The sequence below is a fragment of the Drosophila mojavensis genome, unplaced genomic scaffold, assembly GCF_018153725.1.
Source record: "Drosophila mojavensis isolate 15081-1352.22 unplaced genomic scaffold, ASM1815372v1 contig_80, whole genome shotgun sequence".
In the NCBI taxonomy this organism is placed as follows: Eukaryota; Metazoa; Arthropoda; class Insecta; order Diptera; family Drosophilidae; genus Drosophila; species Drosophila mojavensis.
In genome coordinates this window covers 9,587,592-9,614,091 of record NW_025318906.1, presented here as the reverse complement: position 1 = coordinate 9,614,091, position 26,500 = coordinate 9,587,592, and the positions used below count along the sequence as shown (strand labels likewise).

The window sequence follows — 26,500 nt, the reverse complement described above, 5'->3', positions numbered from 1 at the left end:
GAGTTCGTATTGATAAGCGTCATGCGGAAGGGTATGCCCTATAAATTGAGGGCTCATGTGATAAGGCGTTTACTGTACTCTGCTTATCTGTGTGTTATTGCAATTTTGTAATTTACTTTTGTCTCTTTGTATACTGATGTATGTGTGTATTTAAGAGCGATCGGCTGTGCCTGACTAGGAGATATCGTACATCCTGCAAAGAGCTGTTATTCTGTGACGGATAGACAGACAGAGAGACTGTCTTGGCTATAAAGACGCAGCTCTTCGTTCTGATCAAGCATCACTTTATGGGATCTACCATTTTATATCGTGTTACTTGATTGTTCTTCAAATAACAGCATTATTGGACATAGGATACCCTTCTCTATATAATGAGCATAGTATATACTTATATAAATATTGAATCCGCTATAGCGATCTATGCTCAACTTCCTTGTATGGCTTATAGCACTTCATGCTGAACTCCTCACTCTCTCGTCTCTCTCACACACTTTATCGATTTCTCACTTTCACACACACGCTCTCGTTCTCTCTCTCACCCTCTCTTTGTCTTTGTCTCTTAATCAGAGCTGCTCGAAACATCAAATGACTGAGAGCATCGATCAATGCAGCACTCAGATGAGTGAGCTATAGCGCTCTATGATAAAAACTGATCCACACCACGAAAAGCAACGCCTTTTATTTAAAAATTCTTATCTAATTTCTGTCTCTTTCCAGGGATTCCCACGGCCCATGTCCCTACATTCGATCGCTGTGACCTAGGGAATGGTCGGAAATCGTAAGTATTTACTATATAATATGCTTGAACAACTTTTAAGTATTATAATCATTATATTATATACAGATGTTCTATATGTATATCTATTAAACATCTAAAGTTAGTTCTTCCTCTTTAAAAAAAGCTCTCCATGCTCCATTATTTGCATTGTATCTCAATTCGCATATAGGGTATATTGAGGTCGCTCTCCATTGGCGCTTCACCCATTTTACTTGTTGTCTATTTGTTTATTTACTCGCATGCAATATTTACATTTACACAAATAGTCGACCAAGAACATTATTTAGTCACATGTTTATAGCATAAACAGGGCAAACGGAAAAGAGGCAGAAAAGCAGAAAACTGTTGATTCGTTAATATTTTTCTCTTCCTCTTACCGTCTGAGGGCCAAGGGATGTTGACCATGATATACATTGTTTAATTGTTTTGCGCATTGTGCATTGTATTTTTTCCTTGGTATTACTCTTTTTTTTATACAGTAATAACTGCATAATTGAATTGAATTTATGGTTAAGAGCTGTTAAATGAGTTTCTTTATCCTCAACTTGAATTTAATTTAGTTTACCTTTTGTTTCATTGAGTCTATGACGTCAACTGCCTTTTGTGCGGAAAACAAAATATTTTCAGGCACTTGTTTATACAAGTTGAATGTGAATTGTTCCAGAAATATGCGATTTTTTTTATATTTTATCTTGCTCTGTTGTGCAAATTCTTTAGCTATTCTTTTTTATCTGCTCTCTCGATTTCCGAATTTTATTTTTCTACAAGTTCTATTTTTGTGACTAATATTTCGTTTCAAGAGATCTAGTCTTACTTTCTGCCATTCTCTTTTGCTTTGTTTCTTCTCAAGCTCTTTTTAATTTTATATTATTTTTCTATGTTACCTCTCATTCTTGAACTTTACTTCAAGGTCTCCCTTCTTGAAGTCTTAACAAATTCAGCCTTTCTATGCGATTTTCAAATATTAAACAAATATTGTATTTGACTTTTAATTAAGTCCGAGAAATTTGCTCTCATTAGATGAGATAAAAAACTTTAAATGATGTTTAATTAATTTACCAGTTTTACTCCTGAATGAAAATTGATTATTTAGTATTCAATTCGTATCGATATAAAGTTTAAGACTCGTAACTACTTAAGTCTGCTGCGAGACAAGCAATCGATGCTTGTCTATCAAACTAATTCACAGTTACAAATGTATGCTGTCAATTAAGAGCAGATGCTGCACTTATTTACAATTCTAAATAATTAAGCTGTACGACTTTTGCCATTTGCTTTAGCTTTAACTTTAGCTTTAGTTGGAGGAAGCAGAACTTAGAGTGGGAGTGGCTGGAGGCAGGAGGCAGGAGGCAGGAGGCAGCTGCTCAATGCTCAATTCCATTTCATTAAGGAAAAGACATGCTCTAGTGTGAGAGATGAATATATATAGATAGGAGCGTAATTAAGGGGCATTAAATTAAACGATGCAGCCGCAATTTTGGTCGAGCAAATGAGAAAATATTACACACAATGTGAGTGTCTATGTGTGTATGTGTGTGCATGTGTGCGTGTGTTTCTGTGTGTAAGCTACAGGCTGCATGAGAGCTTCAATGGCATTTGCCAAATGCCAGGCACTTAAACTTAACCCATGAGGCACGCCCCCGCCTCAACGTGTCGCCCTTTTTCTGCTGTTGCTGTTGCAAAGCTCAAACAAATCCAATCAATGTTACAGCCTTACACACACACACACAACCAATAAGCGTGTGTGTGTGTGTGTGTGTGTATGCAAATAAGCGCCGGATGGCATATAAAATTTAATGTGCTGCCTCTACTCTTATTCTCTCTCTCTCTCTCTCTGTGTCTGTCTATCTCTGTCTCTCTACGTCTCGCTCTCAGACTTTCGCCTTTGGTCTCTTGGCGACTTTTGCTGTTTGTTGTTGTTGTCATTTTGGATTTAGGATCAGCGCCATTGATGCGTGTGCAGCCCATCAATCGTTGCGAATTAAAATTTTATTATGCCAGCCTGAAACACGATTGCACATGCATACGCTGCGTATACTTAATACGCATTACGCAAACGTTCCACATTTAGTGCCTCAATGAGCATTTAAATGCAAATGCCGTGCCATTTAAAATGTTTGGGGCCGTCGCCATCAGCATGAATAACCGAAATGCTTGAGCTTGAGCCAAGGGGTCATTAAATGCCCTTACTGACTATTACTAATACCTCTTACTAATGCTCTTGGTCTAACACGGTCGCAACTGCTGCACAAGGCCAAAAGACAATGAAGCGTGAAAGTGCAAATTAACTGCAAAACACATGGAGCACATAACCGGCAACGAGCAAGTCCTAAAGGTGGACAGCGTTAACGTTCCCTAGCGAGGGCTGCACTCAAAGTTGCTCTATTTGTTGGGAGCAATTGGAGAACTCAATTTGAGAGTAGTCTAAAGCGAAGATAAAGTCTATCAAAGTTTGCAATAGCTGCGCAAGCTTAAAGTTATTTTGCAACACCCACGAGGGTCGCTCATATAGTTGTGATCGGCTCATATATGTGTACATAACCAAAGAATATTTTTGGTTTATTGGTAAAGTTCTCATACAGCTCAAGACAATTTTGCTTTTGATTTGATGACGATTTACAAAAGATACTAAGTTCATCTCTTAGTATTAGTTAGCTTTTGATATTATTTACTAGTACTTCTAGTTAACTTTTCTGATGATTTTTCATATTTTCCTACTTATCTTTTCTGTTTATATACAAAAGAGATTTTTCAAATATTTATAAATATTTTTGATATACATTTATATTGATTGATATACATTTACATTGATATACATTTTGGTTCATATTCGTCAACCTAACTTCTGTTTAAAGATAGATATAAAAATTGTATAAGTATTGTTATATGAACTATTATATTGTATTAACATTCCAACTACAGCAACAGCTTGACTTCAATCTCAATTTCCCAATTTATTCTGCTTCGCTTTTCATTAATGCTAATCCACACAGCAATCAAGATCTGCCCTCGCAGTGCCCTTGCAACACACACGCACACACATTCACACTCACACATACGCACACCTGTATAGCTGTTAGTGACAGCGTTTTTCATGCGCTTTTGGCTGGCGTTCAAGGATAATGCAGCAGCGCGTATGTGCAAGTATTTTATAGTTTCTGCGCTACACACACACTCGCACACACACACGCGCTGCCGCACATCTTCAAGCGCTGTTTGTGCCACTTTGTGACCCCATCGTTCAATAACAACATTGTGCTTCAATAGCCAAACGTCCCTTTATATCTAGCGATACCCACTTGCTCACTCTCCCGCTCTCTCTCTCTCTCTCTCTTGCTCCCTCTCCCATTGACCACGCCTCCGCTGCTGGATACGCTGTTGGGAGTTTATAAAGCGCCATACATTATGCAGGTTGTTTGTTATCGTTCGATAGAGTGTAAATTATGGCACAAGTTGGCAAGCGTCGTTGCAAGTCGCTCGCAACCAAAGCTAACGGGTCACACAAATATGCATATGTGTGTGAGTGTGTTGTGTGTGTGTGTGTGTGTCAGCATATATGCTTGCAAAAATCCTAATTGAGCCAGCTTGCAGTTGAGCTCTAAATGGAATTTATGTGGTTGCATATTAATTTCAATTATGCGCATTCTATCTCTCTCTTTTTCTCTCTCTCTCTCGCACCGTCTTTGGTGTATTTTTTCGTGCAAATGTTTTGCTCGTTGTTGAAGCTTATTTTTGTTAAGCAAAATCCTATTAAGTTTAAGGAGCTGAAAAGCGCATTTAAATCCATATATATATATATGTATATAAATTTAGATGTATATATAAATGTATATATATATTTTGATATATTATTTTGCTTGTGCAATTGAAAGGAAACTTTTCTATGGCTTTGCCCCGGCGCTCGTTCAGATCTTTCGTTTCTATGTGAGTCTATGTGTGTGTGTGTGTGTAATCGAATGGCTCGCCCGCTGCTCGTATCAATGCAGCCTGAAGGGCTTTATGCAGATTTCCATTTGACTTTGTCTCAAATGTGCACACACACACACAGACATACCCACACAGACACACCTACAGAGAGACACAAGATAAGACTTAGCGGAAATCCAGTCTTTCTCTTTTGCTCGTAACCCTCTCTCAGTGCCTCGTTCATTTTACAGCCAATTTTGTGCTTCTTAGAAAAAACCCCCCATTTGTCTCCCTTCCCGCTATTTAACAAGCCTGTCCATTTTCTTTATCCTTGTGCATGCTCCTGACCTCGTTGCGGTTACCCCTTTGTATGTGTATGTATGTGTGATCCCCCTCTTCTCTCTTTAGCAGTTTCTTTTTCATCTTGTCATCGCGTCTTTGTTAAGCGCATAAAGTGTGAAAGTACATGGAAAAGGATTTCAGTTGCTGTCCCGAGAGACTTTTGTTTTTCAATTGCCATTTGCCATATTTGCCACAATTGTTGCAGCTGTTGTTAGCAGTGAAAAAAATAAGCACAAATAAAATAAAAATAACAAATAAAAACACGCAAACCCACTTCAAAAATGTTCGACTTGCCTGGGGCAACAAATGCAGCTTGCCGTTTCTTGTCTTGGCTGCGCTTCGCTTGCCACACAGCACAGTTTGGCTAGAGCTGCAGCTATAACGCCGCCGGCTGTCTTATCAGTTGCAATTTATACCCTGTTGAGTGAGTTGAGTGATGGGGTCGATTGATTTTCATTGCAAGCTGAGAGCTGTTGAAGTCTTGAGGGGAATTTATGGTATTTTTTCTAGGTCTAAATAATGTGTATATTGGCAATTATTCCTATTGGCACATAGAGAATTATGGGACTTTGTTTTTGTGTTTTAAAAATTCAGCAACAATTGCCTTTGGCTACGGCAATGTGTGGACTAATGAGTTTTAGAAAATTAAATACTGCTGCAAAAATGAATAAAAAAAATTTGGGTAAAACAAAAAATTAAATTTTAATAATAGATAAATAAAAAAAAATGAAAAAAGGCAAAAAAAAAAAAAATAATAGTAAAAATAATAAATAAATATAAGAATACTAAAAATTAAATAACTAAAATAAATAAATAGTTACAAAAGTGGAAAAAAATAAATATATATATATATTTAAAATAAAAAAAAATAAAAATTAAATAATAAAAATAAATAAATAAATAAATACAAAAATAAAAAGTTAAGTTAAAAAAAAAAAAAAAAAAACGAAAATTAATTAATTGAAAAAAAATTATAATATTTAAATATTATTCAGCTGGCAAGCTCATCTTCACAAATTTCTATATAGCTAAAGTTTTTTTTATTTATTTGCCTATTAACAGGGTATACAACAATCAAGCACTTTACTTGCTTTTGGTATATCTGAAATCAAGTAAATCACAGTCAAGTCTCTTCACCTTGTAAGCTTTAGAAAGGGTATTTTGCAGTCAAGCACTTTCAGCTCATGCTCTCTTCTTTAAGCATTTCGAAAATCAAGCGGAAACTGTCAGCTACCTATGTGTGTGTGTGTGTGTGTGTAATGTGTGAGTCCATGTGTGTGCATGTATGCATGCCGACATTCACTGCACATCGTTACTCTGTTCTGTGAGTGTTTTTTGGATTTCCCACTCGACTTGAATCATGCTTATCAAGTGTAGCTAACAATGTGCTCTTTCTCTCTATGAAGGTGTGTGTCTCTGTGTGTGCCCATGTATCATGTGTGCGTGTATGTGTGTGCTTGTTTGATTGCCTACAGCTGTTTTTCCGGCTAGCAATTTCTATTTTTCAAGCTGTTGCTGCCATTTCTACGGCATTTTCTGCTACTTTTCTCAGCCATTTGTAACGCGGCAGCGTCTTAATAAATTGCGAATCAGTCGCCCTTAGCTGCCCCCTTCGATTGCCCCATTGTGGGGCGGCGTGTGCTGCACACATGAATTGCAAATTATTGTCTATTTAGAATCTAGATCACAGAAAGGCCCTTTGGTCATTAGGTAACCAAGAGACAAAATACACAAACGCAATGTAGATTTCATTTCCATTCAGCTTTATTTCCATTTCGAACAAAAAATAAATTAAAACAAAATACCAAATGTTGTATATTATGCTTACATTTGTTTGGAGCTCTTCTTGTCTTTTATGTACGTCTTGATATAGAATTTGCCAAACATATACATCATGAGCAACGACTGAAAGCCGAGCAGAACTATTAAACCTTTGGGGAAGCTACAGTTCTCGGCATAGATCAGCACGTAGGTCGAATATAAGAAGATCATCATGAACTGTATGAGCTGTGCTATCGTTATATATTTCTTCCACCAGATGTTTGCTTTGACGCCCGGATAATACGCCGAGAGGAAGTAGTAGAAATACATAAAGGCATGCACGAACGTGTTGAACAGGCCGAGGCAATTGAAGTGACCGCCGGTGCCATAGAATCGCATAACCAAATAGCAGCCAATGACCATTATGAGGTGGTGATAGACGTGCAGAAATGAGATCTGCTTGTAGCTCTTGCGCAGCACAAAGAATATCGTGTCCAGCAGATCGGTGATCTTGTTGATGTAGTAGGCATAGTGTATATAGCGCTCAATGTTTTTGTGCCGATGCCCGAAGGGAAAGGTTTCCATGCAGTGCAGATCACAAATGCCCTCAATGATCAGAAAGTAGAATGTCTGAAATGATAATAAAGAAATAATTGTATTAAACAAGTCCAATTGGAAATTATTCAATATTTACTGACAGTACTAAATACGATCGTATTGTATGCCACCTGGCCAAGATTGTAAACGCGCAAAACATTCGTCAAGTCGTACGGCTCTCGATTTCGCATATAGATCTTACCAACTTTGAGAACAAATATCAAATAACTTGTGACGATCAGAAAGATCGGCCATGGTGAATTTGTTAGTGGCAACGGATTGGGATCTGTGTAAACAAATATATTCTATAGATTTTCGTTCACTTTTATATATCAATTATTTACATTACCAGGTGACGGAATATTGAAAATATTGAGCATGGTTAAAAGCCACCTTTCGTCTATTAAGCTCGCTATACGATTTGCGAATGAATGCGAATGTCAAATGCATTACATATCTAATTAAATAGTTTTTAAGTTGCTTTCGAGCTCTCAGCATTGTACTGAATAGAACTAGTTAAAAACGAAACAGAATTGGAACAGAATACGAATAATTAAAAGCTCTTGAAAAAGTTACAGACAAGTACATACAGCAATTGGAACAAAAGCTCTATGCGATTAGTGATCATTGATATTTATAAGATACGATCGAAGCTGTAATCGTAATTAGATATTCACTTAATTGAGCACTTAATAAAACCTACTTGTAGTATATATGGCTAAATAGTTGATATCAAGTTCGAACTCAAAATTATATAAAGTACAATTCATAGAAAGTTAGACGCACACTGCTGATAATTGTCTCTTAAGATTATATAAATACATATAGAACTCATTCAGCTAAGCTGCGAAAAGACGAAATAATAAATAAAAAAACAAGTTTTTTTTTTTTTTTACTGTAAAAAATATTTTTTTTTTTACTCCAATATATAATTTAGAACAAAAATAAGCTACATTTCTATTGAGTTTTCTTCGATTTTGGCTTGATGTATGTATTGATATAAAATTTGCCAAACAAAATAATCATGACCGATGACTGAGTGAGTATCACATACTGCAAAAAGATGGGAAACTGGCAGCTCGGATTGAATATGAGCACGATCAATGATTGAGCAAGTATTATCACAAATTGGATTAGCTGAATTTCGGTAATGTATCTCTTCCACCAAAGACTGCTCTTGAGGCCCGGACTCAAGGCGGAAATGAAGTAATAGGAATACATAACGGAATGCACAAAGGTATTCAATGTGCCCATCACATGAAACTGGCCAGAGCCACCATATATACGTAATATCCAGTACGTGCTGGAAACCATCAGCACATGATGATACACATGCAGAAACGTGATCTGTTTGTAGCTCTTGCGCAGCACAAAGAACACTGTATCCAACAGATCGATTATTTTGTTCACAACGTATAAATATGTCAAAATCCGCTCAGTTGGCTTGAAGGGATGATCCAGGGGCAGCACTTCTATGCACCGTATATTGTATATTGGATGGATGAGTATCATATCGAGACCCTGCAAGAGACAATTACATGAATAACTAATCACTTTTAAGGAGAAACCTGATCATATACGTACATAAAGAAACAGTATGACATTGTAGATCACCTGCAGCACGTTATAGACCAGCATTACGTTCTTGATATTGTATGGATTGCGGTTCTGCATAAAGATTTTACCCAGTTTTAGCACAAATGCTAAATAGACGACCAGAATAACTGTCACAGTCCATCCCGAGTTCATCAGTGGAAAGGAGCTAGCCATAACTGGATCTATCCAAAAACAAAAAGTCTTTAAATTCCGCATAAATACCAAAACTGGCCATTGTACCTTTTGCAGGTCTACTGAAAAGTTCGATTATATCGACGCCCATTTTGCACTGCACTGTTTTCCAAAGCTCTGTTCTTTCCTTACGGCAAACTCGGTGACTTGATAGCCTCCACTGCGGCTATCAAATAGAAATCGCCACTAAGCAACAGCTACTTAAATGCCAAGAAAAAGAAATGAATTCGAAATGAGCAGCGATAGATGGTAAGAACATGTCGACAGTTGGGCACTCTATTCCAGAGTAGAGTACGACTATAGATTAGAATGAAGATACGATATCCATTCAGCTAACTACCAAATTCCAAACTATATATATTCTAAATATTATTGACTATATAATAATAATGATTTGGTACATGTCTTTCGCCTATGTGCTACGTCTTTCGTTACGTAATTAAAATGCTCAATGCTACAGGGCATCATTGATATTCAACTAGAAATTGATTCAGTTCATGCATTAATTAACCTGCTGCGCACACGTTTGAATTGCTAATGCATAAGGATATAAGTACTGATAAATGAGGAAATGTTGTACACTAAGATATATATAAATATACATAGAGAAGAAGATACGATTACGCTCTGAAAGTTTCATTAAGATCGTATGTCTACAAAAGAAATTATTCAACAAATAAATTCTCAAAATATTGCCCACACTGCAGCGCAGCCCAAGTGCAGTCGCTGCTTACTGCGCAGTTAGCAGAGCGCAGGCTTATGCGTGCGTGTGGACGCATGTGTATGCATGTGTGCATAAAAGAAGTGCAGAATGATTAGAATATCAGCTTAGAGGGTTCAGGGTATCTCCTAGTCGAGCAGTCTCGACTGGAGCCTTCTTACTTGTTATATAATAAAACAAACTTAAGTAATTGCGCCGTTCTGTTTTAATATTTCGTACAGTTCTATTAAAAATTGTTTAGCATATAGACGTACAGCTTAAATATGGATCGATAAAAAGATTTTGTACATATGCCTTAACAATTGCGTACGTTTCGTATGGTAATTCAGTTCTTATCAGTGTACTTATATTTTAACAAAGCTCAGGTTTTTATTTTTTTTAATTTTTTTTTTTATTTTTTATTTTAAGAAATATTTTACTGCGTTTTCAATGTCTTGGGCTTAATGTAAGCATGATAATAAAAATTGCTAAACATGATTATGAAGGATGTTGCCGCCGCCAGCTGCATAAGATGCAGTCCCATTGGAAATCCGCAAGTCGGATTAAAGATGAGCACATGTATAGGTTGGAAGAATAGCAAAATAAACTGTGCCAATTGGAGTAGAGTGATATACTTCTTCCACCAGAGACTGCCCTTGAGCTCGGGATAAAGAGCCGAAATAAAGTAGTAGGAGTACATGACGGTATGCACGAAGGAGTTAAAGAATCCCATCATTGCGTATTGGCCGCCGGTGCCGTACATTCTGATAACCCAATACGGACCATAGACCATAATGACATGGTGGTATAGATGTAACGTAGTTATTTGCTTATAACTTTTTCGTAATACAAAGAACACGGTATCCATCAGGTCGAGCAACTTATTCAAGAAGAAGATGTATGTAGCCCAGCGTTCGGTAGGCTTCAGCGGATGGTCAAGTGGGAAGGATTCCATGCATTTATTGTCGTACGCCGGATTAATGATAACTCGGTACACCCCCTTTAAGGAAACTCTGTAGAATTGTTGTTGTCAACTAAACCGGGATGTCCGAAATACATACGTAAGAGAACATTATTCCATTGTAGATCACTTGAACGATATTATAGACGAGCATGAAGGCTTTCACGTTATACGGCTGGCGTTTCCGCATATAAATAGGTCCAAGCTTAAGTGTGAATAGTAAATATCCCAAGCAAATGAGAGTCGATGGCCATGGCGAGTCCAATATTGGGAATTCCTTTGTTCCAGGATCTGCAGTGATATTACTATAAAGGATCCGTGCCATATGAATTACACTAGAAATATTTGTTACCTGCCCGGGGTAACTCAAACTTATCAAGGAACTTCATCGTGATCTCAATTTTTTCTCTTCAAAGTAGTTCCGATTAGATCAGAACCCAATTCAAGACTAATCACATTTGAATGTTGCAAAAACTAGAAAAATTCGGTATAAAACAGTTTTTAGTCAATCTGAATTATTTGAATTTCGGTCGAAAGAAAGAAAAAACCGCATAGCGTGTTTTCGTGTATCACCGATTGTTAAATACTCGTCCACACTGCCGCTGAGTACTATAATTATAAATTTCGACTTGCATGTAGCCAAAACGCTCTCTCTACTTCATTAAAGAGTATGTCGGAACCGAAAATTGGGTGTACTTTGAATATCAACAAACTAAAATGTACTTTGCATATAAATATATGTGTATATATATATATAATGAGGTTCTTCCGTAAACGTAAGCTCTGTTTATTTGGTGCTTAAATAATATATATTTTAGACAAATAAAAGTTTGCTACAGAAATAATAGCTAAAAGTAAAGGAAGGAACAGGGACAAAGAGAGATAGAGAGGAAGAGAAAGAGAGAGAGAGTGGTAAAGAGAGAGCGAGAGTGGAGCGTGAAAGAGACGCGAGAGGGAAAAAGATAAAACTAATACTTGAAAAAAGTTTCATGTAAAAGAATACCTAATAAAATAATGGAAATTTAAAGTTGGGCAGAAGAAGAAGATCTAACAGACCAGAAGAGATTGGCATTAATTAAAAGTTTTCGCTTTAATATTGGACTATTATTAGTAATTAATGCCGTAATTGGCCAACTAAATTATTACAAAGTATATAAATTCCGTAAAATATATTAAGATGCAAAAAAAAAAAAAAAAACAAGTAAGAAGACTCTAGTCGAGACTGCTCGACTAGGATATACCCTGAACCCTCTAATCTGATATTCTAATCAGTCTGCACACATACATACACACATACATACACACGCACGTACTAGAACGCGCTCTGCTAACTGCGCAGTAAGCAGCGACTGCGCTTGGGCTGCGCTGTAGTGTGGGCAGCATTATAAGAATTTATTTGTTGAATAATTTAATTTGTAGACGTACAATCTTAATGAAACTTTCAGGGCGTAATCATATGGTGAAAATGTATGTACATTCCAAAGCACAAGTCTCTAGTACTTGAAATACGCCTTGTACAAAGGTGAGGGTGGGGGGGGTGGATATAGGGGTGGGGGGTAAATAACAATAAAAATCGAAATTATATAAAATACATATAGGTCTACATTTAAAACTTGCAAGCTCTAGCTCTAAAGGTGTAGGAGATATAATTAAATAACTAGCTTTCGATAAGGTTTTTAATCGATAATAAAACATCGGGATTAGTTATCGATATAAAAAGAAAAACTTGATATGCGCGTGATATACACGGACCTAGAAAAAAAAGTTTCAAGTCTCTAGCTCTTATATCTTCTGAGATCGACGCGTTCATACATACGGACGGACGGACAAACAGACGGACAGGGCCAAATCGACTCAGCTCGTCTCCCTGATCAAGAATATATATACTTTGTGGGGTCTGCCACGCCTCCTTCTGCCTGTTACATACTTTTAACAAAACCATTATACCCTGATTTCCCATTTTCAATGGGTTCAGGGTATAAAAATACTAAATCAATTATGTGATTGATGCAAGTTTAATTTCGACTTTCGCAGCCCGCATAAAAACAAACTAATTTTACTCAAGAAAAAATTACAAAAACAATATAGGCTATACGGAAAATAAATTATATGCTATACATTTCAAGGCTGAGGCCTGAACTTTGGTTCTGTTGCGTAAAGTCTAGCTATTGAATTAGATTCAGGTTAATTTATTTATGATAATCGTCAATAGGTTTGCAATGCATGTCCAAATAGATAAGAATAAAAGGAAAAAAAAAACACACACACACAAAACAAAAGGGATTTTGCGACATTATTTCTAAAGGTTTATTCAGTTTTTTGCTTTGGTTTAATATATGCGTGATAATAGAAATTTCCGAACATGACAATCATCGAGGATGCCTGAAATATCTGCAGCCATTGCATAAACAAGGGGAAGTGACAGCTGGGGTTAAAGACGAGAACTACAATACTTTGCACTAAATATATCATAAACTGTACAATTTGGGCGATAGTTATGTATCTCTTCCACCACAAATTCATCTTCATTTTAGGTCGCAGGCCCGCATTAAAGTAGTAAAAGTACATAAGAAAGTGCACAGCTGTGTTGCATATTCCCATTACTGAGTATTGGCCACCGGTGCCGTAGAGTCGTATTACCCAGTACATGAAGTAGACCATCATGGCATGATGATACACATGCAGAAACGTGATCTGTTTGTAGCTCTTGCGCAGCACAAAGAATATCGTATCCAGTAGATCGAATATCTTGTTCAAGAAGAAAATATAGGTAATGCTGCGTTCTATCCTCTTCTTCGGATGGTCTACACTAAGGGTGTGCATGCAACTTATATCGTATGTTCCTTCGAAAAATATATAATAAAAAACCTGTAAGGAAATGTGAAAATTGTAGAACTTGCAGGAAATCGATGAGATTTTCATACTTACCATAAGAAAGATCGATCCATTATAGATCATTTGACAGATGTTATAGATGAGTATTATGTTCCTCAAGTTGTAAGGCTTGCGATGCTTCATGAATTCTGGACCGATTTTGTAGACAAATAATAAATATGCCGTGCAGAGACATGTCACAGGCCATGGCGAATTGAGCAAATACACCTCAGCTGTCCAGGGATCTATATAGAGGTAGTATATGATAAGTATATATCCGAGTGGCAAGTCTGCCGCAGTCCTTGCCTGCTCGCCACAGTTCGAACATGTTGAAGAGACTTGAATTCGATGCGTGCATATCCGAGTGGTAAACGCGACTGAATAGTAAAGTTCGCCTGGTTTTTTTTTTATTAAGTATCGGTATTGTGTTTATGATAATTAGTTTAGACTCGTCACTGCATAAATACATTCATTATAGACTGCATCGGTATTTGATTTACATGAGAAAAATGTTTAATTTTCCCTGACCCTCTTTTCTTTACAGGTGACGTGGCTGCAATGGACGGCAAGAGCAACGGCAGCTGCTGGGCCAACACACGCAAAAATGTTAATGCTCAATCCATATTCAAATGGCTGCCTATGCAGCGCTCTCATCAGCGAATTCAGTAAAATTTAAGCGAAACGAAGAGAGCTGCCACAGAAATTGCAACGGCAACTGCAGTGGCTGAGAATTTAATTAAGCGCACAAAAGCGAGCTGCACCAAATAAAAAAGGAGACAGAATATAAGTAAGCCCACGTCGACGCCCACGCGGCAGTGGCCATAAATCAGCCGCTGCTGGTGCGGTAGGCCAAGTGGTGAGGCTCAGCAACTCTTTGGCAGCCAGGCAACGACCCCAAAAGCAGCGAACAGACGTTTGGGGCGTCTTCCTGCCGCGTACGTGCGGCCAGTAGCTGGCCAATTAGTCGCCGCCTCCGAACAGCCAGCGGTAATAATTTTGGCTCCATTGAACGTCAGCCTGATGACTGCCGCGAAGAGACGTGCAGCAACTGGCAGCAGCAGTAGCAGCAGCAGCAGCAGCAGCAGCAACAGCAACATCAACATCAACAGCGAGCAGCAACCATTGCAGCAGCATCATCATCATCAGCATCAGCATCATTCGGATGCGGATCAGCAGGTGCACGAGTACCAGCAGCTGTTGCAGCATCAACATCATGGCCATAATCAACACCAGCAGCAGCAGCAGCAGCAACAACACCAGCTGCAGCAACATCATCATGCCCAGCAATACCACCAGAGACAACAGCAGCATCATCAACATCAACATCACCATCAACAGCATCAGGCATCCGCATCCGCATCAGCAGCGGCGACACTGCGCGATTGTTCTGTCAAATTGCCGCTGGACATCCTGTGAGTATTGGCACTGAGCTCGGAGCTCTGCGCTCTGAGCTCTGAGCTGTTGGCTGGGCTATCATTAAGGGTCTGAGTGGGGCATCTCACCTAGATTAGAGCTGGATATTCCCCTTGGGCTAATGCTGATTCAGGCGCTCCCTCGACCATGAGACTTGTTAGATAACTAATGCCCTGTAAAAAGTCTGAGCTAGGGGGTAGTTCGAGCAGCTAAACTGTAGGATATTTCGAATAGAGTTTAGGTAAAATAATGTGCTAAAAATTATGATAAATTATGGATAAATCATAAGTGTTATATGCTGTATATATCCTGAAATACTTATATGAAAATTTCCTTACAAAAAAAAAAAAAAAAAAAAAAAAAAATACTTTACATTAAAAAAAAAAGAATTAAAAAAATATTTTTAGCAAATTGTATTGCTATATATATATTTCTCTCAATATACTAAATCTTCATTCAAATTACAGGGTAGCTATTAGTCATGAACTGCAGCTCTGCAGCGCCTGTTAGAAATAGCAACGTCAAATGTAGGGAAAAAGTCAATGTAAGCACGTCTCATGCTTTCATAAAATTTACATTTGAACGACTCGAATGAAAATTGCATTCATGTTAATGGCTGGACAACAATTTTCGAAGTCAATTTCAACAGCTATGCTATGCTATATGTACTGTGCTTTTTTGATAAACATTTGATTGTGGGCCAATTATATTTTGAAATTGCATGCGCATGCATGTTGCCAATCTAAGATACCAAAGTAGATGGCATCATTCCTAAATGCATTGACTTCATATAATCAAATGGGGCTAATGGTGGAAAATTAAAGACTTTGGAGGCTGATGGCAGAGTTTAAATGATTAGATGCGATAGGAGTATGGGTTAAAAGGATGTAGACTTAGTTAAAGTAGACCTAAAAACTTGTATATTTGGAAAAGTAGTTAATCACAATATATTTTGTAAAAAAAAAATGTTTTTAGTAAGAGAGTCTCGTATTTTCCTTCTTTTCTTTCTTTTTCTGCTGTAGTTCAGAAAAACTTTCAGTTTGAAGAGTCACTTATCTCTTATACCATAAGAGATATTAAAGTCCTTAATATTCCATTCACATGAAAGCTCTCAGTATATTAAAGCAAAACCTTTTTAAGCAACATTTCACACACAGCTCGCAGGCAGCTTAAAGCTTGTTGAATTGTTCTCAGTTCTCACGCCATTGTTGCCCCGAAAGTTGCAAACTTTATTTATTATTTTTTATTCAGTTTTAATTAAGGCGCCATCACAAATCATAGCTGCGTGTAGAATCGAATGGATAAATGTTCAAAGTTGGCAATATTAATTGCACTAGCTGCAATTGTTGAGTGCCGTGTCGTGAGGTCTTTGGCTAAGTCTTTAAGCCGCTTTCCAGCGAATTGCTGGGAATGTTTGAGCTCGTTTAAAACAAAGTCAACTTGGCTGGGATTTAAGTTGTTAAAGCTGCCTGCGGGCGCCGGGCAAAGGACAAAGGACGAAATGGAGTTGCAACTGGGCTGTCAACTTGAATGCGTGACAGCAGCAGGAGCAGCAGGAGCAGCAGCAGCAGCAACCACAACAAGCTGTAGCAGCTGTAGCTATAATAACAGAAGCAACCGGAGCAACAACAATAACAGCAGAGTCAAAGGGAAACGTTGCGTTTATGTAGATGCCAACTCAAGTGGGTAGTCCAGCCACGCCTACCAGAAAACGAGGCCAGGCAAAGTCCGTGTATCTGTGTGTGTAGAGGAAACTTAAAGCATGCCACAGCCGCAAGGCGTCGCGACGTCTGCGTGAAGGCAGAGGGAAAAGGAGAGAGTGAGAGAGTGAGAGAGAGAGAGAGAGAGAGAGTGGGGACTTGAAGCAGACAGAAGTTTGAAAATGTGTGAAGTGACGCCTTGTGGGCTGCACCACACTCCACCACAGCACACCACAGCACAGCACCGCACACGCTGTGTCGTTACTTTTAACGAGGTGTCGCAGGCAAAACTCGGCCAACAGGATGGAACAGCAGCTACCAGCTACCAGCTGCCAACTGCCAACTGCCTGTTGCCATGCTTCCCCCTCCCCCAGCCCAACATCAAAGCTACCTTTAAGGCTGGCTATATATAAATGCACTTAGCCAGCCGTCGACTGACTGCCAGCGGCGCCGTCTGCTGCTGCTGCTGCTGCTGCCGCCGCTGCTGCCGCCGCTGCTGCAGCTACAAATGAAGTCATCCATTAGACGAGCATAGCGCACGTTACGTATACGCGACGTATGGCAGCGGAGTCATAATGCGAGTCGGGTTTTTACTGTGGTCTAAGCGGAAACGTTTATAATGGAATTCGCCTAAGCGCTGACAAGCGAGCCTTTTGATACAGCAGCAATAGCAGGAGGAGGAGGAGAAGCAGGAGCAGGAGCAGGAGCAGAAACAGCAGCAACGGCATTTGGTGTTTCTTACAGGCCGATGGTAGTTGGCAGCTAGTTGAGACACCTGGGCGATGTCACCTCTTGCTAATTTCTGTAAGCAGTTTTTCGGTTAGCACTTAGTGAGTCATCGGCACTCGGAGTTGAACCTTTTGCCGGGCAGAGGGGCAGAGGGGCAGGAGGCAGGAGGCAGGAGGAGTAAATGTGTCGTTTGGGCCGGCACATTAATTACTCAGCGGCTGTTGAGGCGGGAATCTAATTAGCTTAGCGACAAGGCGTCTGCCATTGAAAGCAAGCGTCGTCCATTAGATTAATTGTGCCGCGAGGCTATACTTTTACAGTTAGTTTCTAGTGGCACAGCGATCCATTAGCACAGATATATATTTCAATTGTAATTGCATATCGACGCCACAATTCGTGTTTAGTCATTGCAAATCGCTGGGCGGAAGGGGCATTTAAATGAATAGCTCGAGGCAGGCTACGAATACCGGGAATAACGATTAACTAAAAATAAATAAACCTAATGGAAAATCAACCTAAACGAACCCTTTGACATTCGATTGTGAATGCTAAACAAGTAAAACAACTTTCGAGAAAGAGTTGATCTTAATTTGATGATTTGAGCACTCCATTTCGCTGAATAGTGAATTATTCAAATCCCAATATTATATAGATGAAATCTATTTCGAGTAAATCGAGCCTATATATAACGCTCAGTTGTTTTGCCCCCACACATGATGATGAAAACCCTTTTTAAATATTAATGCAATTGTTGTTGGGATGAGAGTGAACATGAATTTCGCTGCTAAAACCAAGGGAATCTCAGTAAGTCAATCAATATTATAGATTTTTCAGGTGAACAAACAAAAGTTCAGCTCAGTGCTCAGCTTTTTTCGGTTTGAACAATAGAATCATGGTCATCGCATTTTCGAATTTTTGCCTTTTATATTGGGCGTTAGTTTTTTATTCCCTGAACTAATTGAAAATGGAAATGTAAGCAAAAGGCAGAAAGAGTTGTGAGATATAGATTTGTTGATTTGTTTTTCCGTCTCATCGTCCCTCCGTTCGCCCTTCCATCCGTTCAACTCTCCGTCCGTTCATCCCTCTGTCTGTTCGTTCTTTCGTTTGACCGTCCGTTCGTCCCTTTCCCCTGTTCTACAGCTGTCTGTTTGTTCGCCCATCTATCCATCCGTAACAATTACCTTTTCGTCCTTTTTCCCTATATTTTATTTCCTACGTTTCTATAAACTACGATTTAACATTTTTCTTATCAAGTCTAATCTGAAGTGCATAAAAGCTAGATCATAACTGTTTTTAGATACCAAATATTTATAATTTAGGTACATTTCAAGCAATATGTATTTAGTATATTTCCATTTAAGAACTATAGCTCATAGCTACTAGCTCTTACTTACTTACTAAATATATTTACTCAATCTCTTTAGCTATCTCTTTGGGCTATATTCTAATCTCTGTATTCTCTACTCTTTTTCCAGCTGGTTGCCCAAGTCGGCGATGCGACCCGTTGGCGCCGATGCCTCGCACTCGGACTGCATTCTGGTCGTTGGCGTCTCCCGTCCAAAGCTGGCCGTTGTCTTTCTAACGGTCATGCTGATCTCATTGTTTCTCACGTTTCACGTGCTGTACGACAGCGCCGTCTACAACATACAGGCAGCACAGGCGGTGCACGAACGGCACCGTCTCTCACTGGCCGCATCGGCATCGGCTGCCGCCTATACCGCATCGAATGCCAATCATTTGCCCGTGTTTGTGAAGCCCGTGGCCAGCTCGAATCAGCTGAGTCATCCCATGGTGTTTCCCTCCAGCCGCGTACACTTCCCCAAGACCAGTCGACGTCTGCCCCAGGTAAGCCCAGGCGCCCCGCCCCGTCTGCGTCTACAACTGAGTGTCTGTCGAATTACCCGAACACCGATAATTGCTGCAATTTGCATTTTGCACTTCAATTACAGGCCCTGATAATTGGCGTACGCAAGTGCGGCACTCGGGCCCTGCTCGAGATGCTCTATCTGCATCCGCGCATCCAGAAGGCGGGCGGCGAGGTGCACTTCTTCGACCGCGATGAAAACTATCTGAGGGGCCTGGAATGGTATCGCAAGAAGATGCCCCATTCGTTTCGAGGCCAAATAACCATCGAGAAGAGTCCCAGCTACTTTGTCTCACCGGAGGTGGGTGGAAACATTTTTGCACTCACTTTGATGTCGTAATTGGCAATTAGGCCCGTCCGCTGCACATGACCGACCCTAATTATTAATTAACTGGCCACGCCACTGACTAGAGGACATGCAAAGCATCTATACCTAGATAGATATAGATATAGATATATACATATTTATAGGTATATATGTGTATATATATTTAGTCTCTGGGAGCCACAGATTGCATCGACATTTATCAAATTAAAGCGAAACGCAGTCAATGTTCAGCTGCCCTCTCGCTCTCTGCTACCCTCTCTCTCTCTTTCTCTCTCTCTCTCACTTTCTCTGCAGCTTGTCTCTTTGCCAATTTCCGTATTCCACTCTCGTGTCCATGTCCGTGTCCGTGTCCATATCCAACCAATTTTGGCAGCGGAAATGTTTGCAAATTCATTTGCCAAACGGCGTCATCTAACACACATCGTGCCCCGCCCACGATGGCCATACGCCCACTAACTGGTTCAGGTGGTTTTCGAACTGCAGTCTGTTTTAATATTGTTTCCAATACCCTGCACGGCTGCCAAATGGGTGTCAAGAGTTAGTTAACCTTTTAAGCTTTTAATTTTCAGCCAACAATCAAACAATTTTATGGTGTAAATATTTAATTAGTCTACACGGGAGTTTAATAGGACAAGAGTTGACTATATTTTAATAGGGTATATAGTAGGTTTATATATTAGTTAGTGCTCGCAAATCTAGTAAACTATATCTTTTTATCTACAATTGTTTATATTTTCTTTCCTTTTATCTGCTATCTGTCTTCCATCTCTTATCCCCTATATAACATGGTCCATCTTATATTTCCCATCTTTAATTTTCCATTTTCCATATTGTATGTCCTGTTTCCTGTCTCCTATCTCATATCCCCTATCTCTAATCTTCTATCTTCTATTTCCTACCTCCTATCTCCTATCTCCTATCTCCTATCTCCTATCTCATATCCCCTATCTCCAATCTCCTACATTCTATCTCCTATCTCATATCTCCTATCTCCTATCTCTCTATTTATGTGATCCTGACTGTGTTCAATAAGTAAAGGGCATAATAAATTCATAAGAATTTTATTTTCTGTCCAGGATAACTGTTTGCCGCATAGTTTCACGCAAACCAGTCTTAACCTTTTTTCTTGGAACAGCATTTTTTATTCTCATTGCTGCCTGTTGCCCGCTGAGTGCCTCTGTTGCTGCTCCTGCTGTTCCTGCCGCTCCTGCTGCCGCCGTTGCAGTTGATGCTGATGCTGATGCAATTTGCTGGTCGAGCCGGATGTTCCATGTGTCAGTGAAATTGAAGCCTTCAGCTGGGAGAGCGGGGTAGAGCTGATAGCCAGGGCAACCGGCGGGTGGGTGGTTGGCGTTGGGTGGTCGCCGTTGCTGGGAAACTGGGATTTGGCTGGTGTCATGGCAATGCAATAATTCATTCAGTTTATGCTTTCAATTTGCAGCTGGCTTGCAGTTTACAGTTGGCAGTTTGCAACTGTTCTTGTGTATAAGCTCATTCTATGTTCCATTCCATTCCGTTCCATTTGTTAAATCTTCATTAATGCCATGATTAATATTTATTGGCATACGCTCTGGGGGCAAGATAGCGAGAGAGAGAGAGAGAGAGAGAGGAGAGAAGCTGATAGAGAGATATATAGAGTGAAATATAAACTGACTGTTAGCTGTCCTTTGAGAATGATGCGGTGTCCAAGCACGCTCTCTCTTTCTCTCTCTCTCTCGCTCTCGCTCTAGATAATTGTATTTTATTTAAATTTAAAGTTACTCGTCGCATTTGCAGTACAAAATTAGCCACGCGTCCATAAATAATGCAGATCCCAACGGTGTGCTTGCGCTTTCACACAGCATGGGAATGAGTGAGTGAGTGAGCGAGAGAGACAGGCAGGATGAGGAGTAGTAAGAGGTAGGGCAGGTAGGCAGACAGCGAGTCGAGTTGGAGTTGTGCAGACATGAAAGCGCTAATATTTACATTTACCCGGGCTACTTTATAAATTGCATGCATACAGACAAACACACACACACACATATATATATATATATATTTATATATTTTTACATGTATACAAATATTTATTTGTATATGCATATAGTTTATATAGCCGTTTGTTCCTTTTGTGTGTGTGTGTATGTGTGTGTGTTGGCAGAGTTTCAACAAAAGGCCGATGCGGTCGGTTTTTCTGGTTCATCTAGATGAAATTTTTCACGTCGCTTGCACTTGTTGCATACTTCATGGACAACAACAGCTCCTCCACCACACGGCGCCCCCTGCCCCCCACATTGAAATTGATTAACTTTATTTAGCTTGGCTCGTTGGTTATTTAATTAATACTCTGTGCACACATAGCGCTGAGTTGGTGGGCTATGCTCGATTAGTTAGAGAACTTTATGTAGAATTCAATATGATGTATTCTACTACATACTAATGTTGATACTAAATGCTAATACTAGTGCTTCGTCTATACTACTATTCTATCTATCTAGTCTGCCCCTTCTCTACTAATATTCTACCACTACTGAATTGCTCTTTCTCTATTATTAATACTCTACTTTCACTAGCTCAACTAGTCAATTACTATTCTACTCTACTACTATTCTACTATTAATATACTACTATTTTACTATTAATTGACTTCTGCTGTGCTACTACTATCGACTACTGCTGTACTACCATTCTACTCCTACTCTACTACTATTCTACTACTTATCGACTACTGCTGTACTACTATTCTACTGCTAGTACTACTACTGTACTGCTATTCTACTACTACTATCACTGTACTACTACTACTACTACTAATCTTTTACTACCACTACTTAACTACTATTCTGCTACTATTCTACTACTATTTTACTACTAATTTACTGGACTGACTTTAATGATTTTCTCAATGTTTATTAAAACTGTTTACTCTAGGATATTGCATATGTCTATCAATTATGTATGTATAATATATTCGTGCATATATCTGAGCGCCTCAATGCCTGCGCTGTGGCATCGACGACGATATGCTTCGGCCATGTTTTCCGTTTAAATTTTATTGTTCTCGGCGCACAGAGTGGAGGCTGTTTGTTGGCTGCCTGTAAATTCATTAGTCGCTTAACTGCACCCCAACATAACTTGGCATTATGCGCGATATATAGATATATAAAATATACAATATATGTATATATAGAGTATATACATATATAAGTATTCAGCTTAAAGTATCAGCAATTGGAGTATTAATATATTGTTTTCTCTCTGGTATTTTACAGGTGCCAGAACGTGTGCGTGCCATGAATGCTAGCATCAAATTGCTCTTGATTGTGCGTGAGCCGGTGACCCGAGCCATCTCGGACTACACACAGTTGCGTAGTCATGCGGCCACAGCGATATTGCCGCTGGCCGAGAGCAATGCACCTGGCTCGGGCTACGGTGCCAAGATGCCGCCTACGGCAGGAGCCTCGCTCTATGCCAAGCTGCAGTCGGCCCATGGCCCCTATGACAATGCCCTGGGCAGCGGTGCAGGCGCTAAGGAAACCAAGCTGAGAACAGCAAGCGGAGCTAAAAGACGTGCGGCTCCAGGGGCTGCAACAACAATGAGCACGCCCACCACCACGCCCAGTGCAGCGCAGTTGGCGGCAAAGTAAGTAGAGACAGAGAGAGAGAGAGAGAGAGAGAGAGAGAGAGAGAGAGGGAGAGATGACTTTAATATGATTTATACTGTTAATTGCTTTATTTTTAGATCCTTTGAGGAGCTGGCCATATTCCCGAATGGCACTGTCAACGAGGCCTATCGCCCCCTGAGCATCTCCATGTATCATGTGCACTTGCATCGCTGGCTGGAGGTGTTTCCGCGCGAGCAGCTGCTGGTGGTCAATGGCGATCGTTTGATCGAGGATCCGCTCTCTCAGCTGAAGCGCATCGAGGCATTTCTAGGTAACTACATTTATCCACATATGTTTAGTCATATATACTATATATTCTTTCTATGATTTATGCAGGCATTGAGCATCGCGTGCGCAGCGAACACTTCTATTTCAATGAGACAAAGGGTTTCTACTGCCTGCGCTACGATAATGGCGATCGTTGCCTGCGCGAGACCAAGGGACGCAAGCATCCGCATGTGAATCCGGTGGTGGTGTCGCGTTTACGCAAATTCTTTGCCGAATACAATCAGCGGTTCTATGAGCTGGTTGGCGAGGATCTTGGCTGGCCGGAGGAGTAACTGAATACGGAGAAACATGGACTGAAACGAAATGGAAATGGAAATTGAAATGGGAAACACCAAACAACATTTTCCGGACTGCACTTTAATTATAAACCAAAAAAGAAATACAGCAAAAAAGAAAATATATATATATATGCTGTGCGTGCAGTAGCTGGGACACGCAGCAGGGCAGCATCCTTCCCTCTCGCTCGCCTCCTCCTCTCTGTCTCTCTGCGTCTCTGTCTGGCTGCATGCCAACCAGGCTGACAGTTCAATTATGCGAACTTCGGCGCCCACGAAAATGCTTTATGCGAAAAAAAGAAGCACCAAACGCAGATTTTCAGCAGCGCAAACAGAGAGAGAGAGAGAGAGAGAGAGGGAGAGAGACAGGCAGTGAGTGTGAGGGAATGAGACGCAGCAAAGCATGAAAATGCATTGGAAATGGAAAAAATAATATATTAAAGCAATATCTACATGATGTATGGGAGCTGTCCAAGGGCGAGACAAAAACGGAAAGAGAAAGAGAGAGAGAGAGAGAGAAAGCTGTAGAGAGCTGAAGCGTATGCATGTGTGTGTGTGAGAGAGATAGAGTGTGTATGGATTAATTTATTTAAGCAACTAAATGTGATTTTATAGAAACTAAGCGTTAAACAAAATGCAAATTAATTTGAAATTTATTTCAAAAAACTAAAAAATTTATTTAGAAAAGAAAAAAAAAAAACTGTCGGCTGATTTAAAAGTGTGCAGAAAAGAAAAAAAAAATAAGCTAATTTAATATATCAATTATACATAGCTAAATCGCAAACATATCGGAGCTACTCAACCTTAAGTATATCCATATATATATGTATATCGTATATATATATATAATTAGTCAAACGTAACATATCAAAAGAAGATGAAAAATCAACCATGAACTCAAAACATATCAGCGAAATGCTAAAGATTCTACAAAATAAGACATTATTTATATATACAAAATATTTATAAATATAATATAATTATATAGTATATTAATGAATATTATATGAACTAGTTGCTTAAGTTTGTATTCGATTTGTTAATTGTTATGCATATTATTTAGCAGCAAAATCCATTGAGTCAAATTTGTCAACTAGTTTTTTAGCTTTAAACAAACATACCTAAACAAAATAAAAATTAAAAAAAAAAAAAAAAAAACATATCAAGTCCTTAGACAAATTTAACTAGTTAAATGCACTGCCTGAAAAAATATATATACGTATATATACTATGCACCAATGTAATAAAATTTTAGGATTTTTTAAAACAAAATTTTTTAGCAAAAGTTTATTTGTAATTATTTAGACTAAAAAGATATATATATATACATTATAAAAAAAAAAAAAACTAAAAAAATTACATACTGTAAACAGTTTAAGATATATCTACATATATATCATATACATACATACATTTTCATGTACTTTCGAAACTAATTGTGAAAAATACCAAAAAAATACTTAATGCATATCAACTCAATGTGAGCAATTTAAATTAAGCTAATGAAAATACTATCCATACATATACATATATATACATATATATTTATGGGTGTATTTGTAATATAACTAATAATAATCATCTACTATAATGACCCAACGTAACGGTTTAATTTTTAAGTTAATTCTATGTTTAGTTAGTTTCAATACATTTAAGTGCTAGTTTTTAAGGGATCTTCAGCACAGAAAACGCAGCCAAGCACACATAGAGACACATACACAGACACACTCTATAGACTTCTAGAATTGTTCAAAACAATCCAAACACAAATACATACACACACATACACACACATACACACACAAATACACACAATTCAGAGGAGTTGAAAACACCTTAAATAATACTAAATCTATTCTATGAAAAAGCAAAAATAATTTCCAATGAAATCAAGTAAGCAATATCAAGTCAAAAAATATATGTATAACAAAAAAGAACAAGACTGAAGGTCCTCCGCAGAATGTTTTCTCAATTACTTACGTTTCAAATAATACCACAAAAAATACCAACAACAAATACCAATCAACCATATATACATATAGGTAGCAGCGAACAACGAACAACGTTTATAATTTGTTATATTTTTATACAACAAAACCAAAAGAAAGAGAAACCGAAACAAAATACCAGTAAAATACCGAAATTTGTTTTTGTGTGCTGAATTTAGTATCTATATATAAACAACATATACATATAGTTGATGTATATGAAGTTAACCTTTATCCTTTGAACTATGCCAATTAAATACCATAGTACATAAATATCAAATGTTTAACTCAACTCTAAAGCCTCCAATCGACATTGATATATATCTATGTATATATATATACTGATGTATTATTGTCTACTTAAAAATTTAAATATGTATGTGTATTTACATGAAAAAAAGAAAAAGATAAACAACAAAGCTAATCTATAATGTACCTTAAAACAAAAGCAAAGAAAACAACTATGTATATTTCTTAAACTTTCAACTCTCTTGACTCTTATTCAAATTTTCAATGTATATGACATAAAGAACATACGTTACGATACGAAACATATCAGCAAAC

At 38.6% G+C, this 26,500-nt stretch overlaps 5 protein-coding genes across 5 annotated transcripts in view; 1 reads left to right on the top strand and 4 right to left on the bottom strand.

The window, feature by feature from the left end:
* Positions 1 to 25,106, top strand: part of LOC6579284 — a 54,933-nt gene extending 29,827 nt beyond the window's left edge. The window contains exons 2-8 of the mRNA XM_032730802.2: positions 718 to 778; positions 14,252 to 15,119; positions 19,025 to 19,394; positions 19,499 to 19,714; positions 22,993 to 23,363; positions 23,463 to 23,656; positions 23,722 to 25,106. Of these exons, the coding sequence (XP_032586693.1) occupies positions 14,728 to 15,119; positions 19,025 to 19,394; positions 19,499 to 19,714; positions 22,993 to 23,363; positions 23,463 to 23,656; positions 23,722 to 23,945 (1,767 nt within the window). The 5' untranslated portion in view covers positions 718 to 778; positions 14,252 to 14,727 and the 3' untranslated portion in view covers positions 23,946 to 25,106. The remainder of the gene's footprint in view (positions 1 to 717; positions 779 to 14,251; positions 15,120 to 19,024; positions 19,395 to 19,498; positions 19,715 to 22,992; positions 23,364 to 23,462; positions 23,657 to 23,721) is intronic.
* Positions 6,769 to 7,838, bottom strand: LOC6579288 (elongation of very long chain fatty acids protein F). The gene is made up of 3 exons (XM_002005148.4): positions 7,734 to 7,838; positions 7,486 to 7,670; positions 6,769 to 7,417 (listed from the first exon to the last, which is right to left on the bottom strand). Exons 1-3 carry the CDS (start codon positions 7,762 to 7,764, stop codon positions 6,851 to 6,853), a joined length of 783 nt encoding a protein of 260 aa, XP_002005184.2. The 5' UTR covers positions 7,765 to 7,838; the 3' UTR covers positions 6,769 to 6,850.
* LOC6579287 (elongation of very long chain fatty acids protein F) lies at positions 8,281 to 9,359 on the bottom strand. Its single transcript, XM_002005147.4, has 3 exons — positions 9,221 to 9,359; positions 8,969 to 9,162; positions 8,281 to 8,905 (listed from the first exon to the last, which is right to left on the bottom strand). The coding sequence occupies exons 1-3, from the start codon at positions 9,261 to 9,263 to the stop codon at positions 8,342 to 8,344; spliced, it is 801 nt and encodes a 266-aa protein (XP_002005183.2). The 5' UTR covers positions 9,264 to 9,359; the 3' UTR covers positions 8,281 to 8,341.
* Positions 10,081 to 11,302, bottom strand: LOC6579286 (elongation of very long chain fatty acids protein F). Its single transcript, XM_032730804.2, has 3 exons — positions 11,186 to 11,302; positions 10,934 to 11,124; positions 10,081 to 10,872 (listed from the first exon to the last, which is right to left on the bottom strand). Exons 1-3 carry the CDS (start codon positions 11,220 to 11,222, stop codon positions 10,309 to 10,311), a joined length of 792 nt encoding a protein of 263 aa, XP_032586695.1. The 5' UTR covers positions 11,223 to 11,302; the 3' UTR covers positions 10,081 to 10,308.
* On the bottom strand, positions 13,117 to 14,113 carry LOC6579285 (elongation of very long chain fatty acids protein F). Its single transcript, XM_002005145.3, has 3 exons — positions 14,014 to 14,113; positions 13,762 to 13,952; positions 13,117 to 13,701 (listed from the first exon to the last, which is right to left on the bottom strand). Exons 1-3 carry the CDS (start codon positions 14,063 to 14,065, stop codon positions 13,141 to 13,143), a joined length of 804 nt encoding a protein of 267 aa, XP_002005181.2. The 5' UTR covers positions 14,066 to 14,113; the 3' UTR covers positions 13,117 to 13,140.
* Positions 25,107 to 26,500: the final 1,394 nt, after the last annotated feature.